The sequence below is a fragment of the Pteropus alecto genome, unplaced genomic scaffold (assembly GCF_000325575.1).
Source record: "Pteropus alecto unplaced genomic scaffold, ASM32557v1 scaffold62, whole genome shotgun sequence".
Classification (NCBI taxonomy): domain Eukaryota; kingdom Metazoa; phylum Chordata; class Mammalia; order Chiroptera; family Pteropodidae; genus Pteropus; species Pteropus alecto.
The window spans coordinates 575079-581337 of record NW_006432491.1 but is presented as its reverse complement, the minus strand read 5'-3'; the positions used below and the strand labels follow the sequence as shown (position 1 = coordinate 581337).

Below are 6259 nucleotides of genomic sequence, written 5' to 3'. Positions count from 1 at the left end.
AATATATAAATATAAATATATGTTACAACTCAAATACTATTACAAAAGAACTAAATGCTAAATCGTTTTCCTTTTAAATAGTGTCCTAAAGGAGAAATCAGATTCTTTTGATCATTTAGGATACATTTTAATTCAAAACTTTTTAAATTCTTAACTGACAGGGAAAGCTTCATTCAACTCTTGCAACTTCATTTTCTAAAGCTTGTACATACATGCATAATGAATATATGGAAGATGAGTAACACAATACCTAACTGTTGAATTATTGCTTTTTTATGTAATAAGGCTCTTTTCCTTTAGAAAACATCTTGATTTACACATATCTTTGTACTTACAGTCATAAAACCTGCAAATAATACATGTATAAATGGAAAACAACTTTTCTGTATCTTTAAAAGGAAAGCATAAGTTTTCCTCCTCAATGGGGACTGAAGGCATTCATTTGGCTGCTCTTCCTGACTACAGAGCCTATAACGGCTATAACTCCTGTCACACATGTATGCAGGAGTATAAATGTTCATTAAGTAAAATAACTGCTATGTAGCAATAAGGATGGAAATGAAATATTTTAATGCCTGTGTCTTCCAATTGAATCTATCTTATTCATTATAAAGTCCGCTACATGTTGCCAAGTAGCTTCTTAGTGTGTGTTTACAATTATGTTTCCCTTAATCTTCTTTCTTTTCCTTTTCTTTCCTCCAGTGATTATTTCTCCATATGTCTATGAGAGTTACCCAATGCCTGTCATACCACAACCAGAGATCCTCAGCTCAGGAGCATACAGCCCCATCACTGTGTGGACTACAGCAACTCCATTCCACTCCCCACTACCCAATGGCCTCTCTCCGCTTTCCGGATACGCCTCATCCTTGGGGCCAGTGAGTCCCCCTCCTCCATCTGACACCTCATCCAAGGACCACAGTGGCTCAGAAAGCCCCATTAGTGATGAAGAGGAAAGACTACAGTCCAAGCTTTCAGACCCCCATGCCATTGAAGCTGAAAAGTTTCAGTGCAGTTTATGCAATAAGACCTATTCAACTTTTTCTGGGCTGGCCAAACATAAGCAGTTGCACTGTGATGCCCAGTCCAGGAAATCTTTCAGCTGTAAATACTGTGACAAGGAATATGTGAGCCTGGGAGCCCTTAAGATGCATATTCGGACCCACACCTTACCTTGTGTCTGCAAGATCTGTGGCAAGGCATTTTCCAGACCCTGGTTACTTCAAGGACACATTAGAACTCACACAGGTAAGAGAAAATGTATATAGGAATGTTACTCTCTGATAGACTGAAGCTCTAGGCTGGCTGTGGGATTTGCATTGAGTAATGACACTGTTTTTAATGATGATGATCATTTATAGCTACTTCTTGATAACTCAAAAAGTCCTTGGAGCACAAAGTGCTTTGTTTCTTATTAACAACCTCTATTCCAGAGACTGCAAACAGAATTGAGAATTTAGAAAGTAGATTTAGAAGATTTGGTCTCAAAGATCAGTTAGAAAATTAGGAAAAATATATTTGCATGTGTGTTCTGTGAAACTGCTCCCAATAATTAGCAAATATAAATGTTGCTATCTTAATCAACTGATTTGATAAACAAAGGGGTTTTCCTATAGTTTTCTGTTAGCTGTGTTCCTGCTGTGATATCTGTCATCCCACAGGAAGTTGGATAGTTAGAACTAAATTTACTTTCAGTTGTTTTGTTTTTTGCTGCTGATTTTTTTTTTTTTAATTCCTAACACATTCTGCAGGGAGTTAAGGCATTTATCCAGACTTAGTCATAATACAGAAAGAGGGAAAAGGGGAAATATTGGGAAATGTTGGGAGGAGCTAAATATTAGCTTCACCTGCTGAAGCAGAAAGCTTTAATAAGTGAAAGTCCTAGAATTACATGAATTATTTCTACATGACTGGCAAGAGTAATAATATTCTTGGTGTGATTTTTTTATGCAACATTCAAATTTATCTTAAAGGGTGAGATATTAAAAATATTATATGGAATTTTAATCAAGTTTTGCTGTTTCTCATTCTTTTGGTAAAATGTAATTATTCATAAATGTTATCTGTCTTTACATTTCTTCTAAAAACACTGACTTTCTTTCTCCCATCTCCACTTCCACCCCCAGGGGAGAAGCCTTTTTCTTGTCCTCACTGCAACAGAGCATTTGCAGACAGGTCAAATCTGAGGGCTCATCTGCAGACCCACTCTGATGTAAAGAAATACCAGTGCAAAAACTGCTCCAAAACCTTCTCCAGAATGTCTCTTCTGCACAAACATGAGGAATCTGGCTGCTGTGTAGCACACTGAGTGACGCAATCAATGTTTACTCAAACAGAATGCATTTCTTCACTCCGACTCCAAATGATAAATAAAAGTCCAAAGGCATTTTCTCTTGTGCATACTGACCAAATAATATGTATAGTCTCTCTCTCCCTCCCTCTCTCTCTCTCTCTCTCTCTCTCTCACACACACACACACACACACACACACACACACACACACACTAAAAGCTAAAAAAGCATGGAATCCATGTGTTTAAAGATAATTCTTTCCATGTGAAGTTTAAAATTACTATGTATTTACTGACAGCTATATAGAAAGGATAAAAGACAAGGATCTTTCTCTTCAAAGGTGAAGCAAAAGTACATTGTATCTTTTCTTACTAAGAAAAAATGCAAAGATTTATATTGTTGCCAAATCATTTCAACTGAAAAGCATAGTATTGTTTTGTAATTGTTTGTAATAGAATTTCCTATAGGAAGAGAATCTATCTCAGGTGCCTTATAAAGTATTCCAAGTTTACTTCATTATATGTCTAATGTCTGGTTACCATTGCTGAACAAAAGCTTTTGGGGATTACCTGTAATCCTTTAAACTGTATTTATAAGAGAGAGGCGGGGAAAAAAACAAGAACAATACACAGGAGAATGTATTAAAAGTATTTTTGTTTTTGTTTTGCCAATAAATAGTATGTGCCTTAGGAGAACAGGAAAAGACTAGCTTTGAACATTCCTGGTGCATGCTCCATGTCTTCCTTTTTAAATAAATTTTTAATGATTTTTCTAAAATTAATTAAAGATGGGAATAAGTGCAAGAAAGGATTCTTAGAAACTCAGTAATGTACTTAAACTATTTTAAGACTGCATACAACAAATGCAATACATACAACACCTTTTCCAAGTGCCTTTTTTTAATGTATAGCTGATGAGTCAATTTAATTTGTGTTTATTTTTATATAATTGAATGAATTTTGTATGAGAGATGTTTTCTATAGCTAATGTGCATAAACAACGTGAAGACTTGTGAAATCAATGTTTCTTTTTTTAAAAAAAAACAATTTTCAATGTCCTTTTTTACAATAAACATTTTGATTTAAAATCTGTTGATCGTACACTTTTTTCAAAGACTTTACTAACTTCTTGATTAGTATCAAACTGCTACATAAAGAATTGTCCCTTTTGTTAATAAGAGAAAAAGCAAATAGTGTTTACTATGAATATCAAGTGTTATTTTATGTGTTAGCTTATAATAAACTGCCAGTATTTTTCTTTACTCTTAATACTGTTCACATTCAGAAAGATAACATCATAATTGTAGTTTGTTTGTATATCTCTTGAACAAAAATCACACATTCTGAATGCTAAATATGTTCACATTGTTAATAGTCAGTACTTTTCAAGACTATTTTTGATGATTTTATATGTTGACTTTATGAAATCAAATTATAATTGCTCATTAAATGATTATATTGGTCACTAAAACAGTTTAGGATTTTTAAAAGAATTAATATTTAATGAGATGCCAGGAGAAAAATAGGAAATCTGCATGAAAAGATTAGGAAAAAATAGATTTATCACAAATCACATCAGTTGGAAAATTAAACCATACAAAGAAAACTTCACATCTAGTAACAAAATATGTGATAAATTTAATGGGAACAGAAATAAATAATAGAAAGTTAAGGTTTCCCTTTATGGTATTTTAAACAAGCCCCCATCCAGATACAATATGTACTTGATAAAATATGGGATGGCTGGCCACTACATATACAAGCACATGCTTACTAAATACATGTGTACTAACTCAGGTAAAGATGTGAACCACCATAAGCACTGTGACCATTACCAAACTGTGTTTGAATCAAACTTCAAACCCATTATGAGGATAGTCCTTATTGCTGTTAATCACTGCTCTCTGGTATGCTCAGAACTTGCAGAAATATTTTTTTCTTCTAATGTTCTTGTGATACAAATAAAAGCCAAAACTAGTATCTTAAAGATATTAGTTACAGGCTATTAGCAAGTGACCTAAAATACCAATTTGATTCCCTTAATGTTCACACACATTCCACTTTATATTACATTTAAATATCAAGTCAACCTATAAAAGTGTTGTGCATTTGACTTAAAAAACACTTTAAATAATATTCTACTTTTAATGTTTTTGATATCTCAGAATATGAATCTCAAAGGCAAAATTATTTAAAACAGCAATTTATAAATGTAAGATAAATAGCTGATAGTTTGGGCCATTCTAAAGTAATACTTTAGTTAGTGTCTACGATATAGAAATGATTGCCTGAAAGTTTCCAGACGAGCTAATGTGTAAAAATATCTTACAAGGGAAAATGCAAATGAGTCAGACATCCTTGAGGTGATCTGGTTGGCTGCTGCAGGAATCATGTCTCCTCACGTTTCCTTCTCTCATTTGTAGATCTATAGGCAAGTTGTTTCTCGGTGCCCAAAACATATATAATTTTTATAAAAGGAAAAATTTGTTCATTGGTTTAATTTTAGTGAGGAATTAGAATGATATTTTAGCAATATATTTCAATTTTGTCCTCAACATTGTAACTTCATTCATGATTAAATTATTTTACTTTCATTAAGATAATATCAGTCTGAATTACAGAAGATACTAAGATTTTATATAAATACAGCTCAGTAATTTTTTTTAGAAATTTTATAATTTTTACCAAAGTCTTTGGCTAAATGTCTGCTTTACTGCAATACATAAAAACTGGCTCAAATATTAGTAAAATAATTTTCCAAGTTTGTTCTTTCTACAAGCTTTATATCATTTATAATGTACTTAACTCACTGCATAGCAATTGTTTGTTGATACCTTTCTTTTTTAGTAGACAGCATCCTTAAAGTACAGATTCTTAGTACAAAGTACATCCTTTGGAACACAGACGTCAACAAAGGTGTATTGATTAGTAAAAATAAATAAAATAATAGAAATTGGTGAAAAGTAGCTTGTATATATCTAAAATAAATTTGAAATGCCCCCCTTTCTTGCAAAGGCTTTTCATAATTTTTGAGACTTCCAAGCAAATTTACTGATATATCTCTTAACTTATTAATAACAACTTCCCCCCTCCAACCCCAGCCAATGGATTCGATGCTAAAAAAAGTGAAGAAGGGGCAAATACAGTGCACGTGGACAAGGCTTGATAGACACTCTGAGAGCCTGAGTTTTGAAAACTATGGATTTTAATAATAGGTACATATGTTAATAAGCATTTTCAATAGCCTTAATTTGTTTCATATGAGACAGCGTGGTATAGTAGAAAGAGCACCAGCTTCTAAGCCTAAAATATGTGTTCATTGAATAGCTGCCTCAAAACTTATTGGCTTTGTGTCCTTATGAAACTTACTTAGCCTGTTGGTGTCTCAGTTTCCTAAAGGATAAACTAGGGATAAATTCTCAATATTATAATTAAGTACTGAACAGCCCTTTGCACTAATAGGCCTTGTAGATTATAATATAGAGTATCCAATATTATTATTAAGTGCTTAATATGTACCTGCTTTTGTACTAGAAAAATTCCGTATGTTTTCTTCAATAGAAATGATTTCTCTTTGAAGTTGATATTTTACAGATAAGGATAGTAAACTTAAGAGAAATTGGATAATAGCACCAAGGTAGTAAAGGCAGTAAGTTGCAAAATTGAAATCCAAGCCCAGATTCTTCTGACTCTAAAGACTCTGCTTTTTCCACTCCATCATGGGAAAAAAGAGACACTGAACTACAGTCAGCACAGTGACTTCTATATTGTAGGCATGTAATAAAGATTTGTCGAAAAGGATGATGATAATGTGTACTGAAATTATGTATTTTAAGGGTGTATTTAGAAACTTTTATAATTAAGAAATTATACAATAACATATAACAATCTTTAGAGCCATTTTCCAGTTTCTTTCTAGAAATCCTTTGGCTTCACTCCCTCTAGTATCGACCCTATAAAAGGACACT

At 32.9% G+C, this 6259-nt stretch overlaps 1 protein-coding gene across 1 annotated transcript in view; it reads left to right on the top strand.

Annotated features, from left to right (window-relative positions):
* Positions 1-2386, top strand: part of SNAI2 (snail family transcriptional repressor 2) — a 2790-nt gene extending 404 nt beyond the window's left edge. Inside the window, exons 2-3 of the mRNA XM_006907457.3 lie at positions 692-1248; positions 2127-2386. Of these exons, the coding sequence (XP_006907519.1) occupies positions 692-1248; positions 2127-2308 (739 nt within the window). The 3' untranslated portion in view covers positions 2309-2386. The remainder of the gene's footprint in view (positions 1-691; positions 1249-2126) is intronic.
* The last annotated feature ends 3873 nt before the right edge of the window (positions 2387-6259 follow it).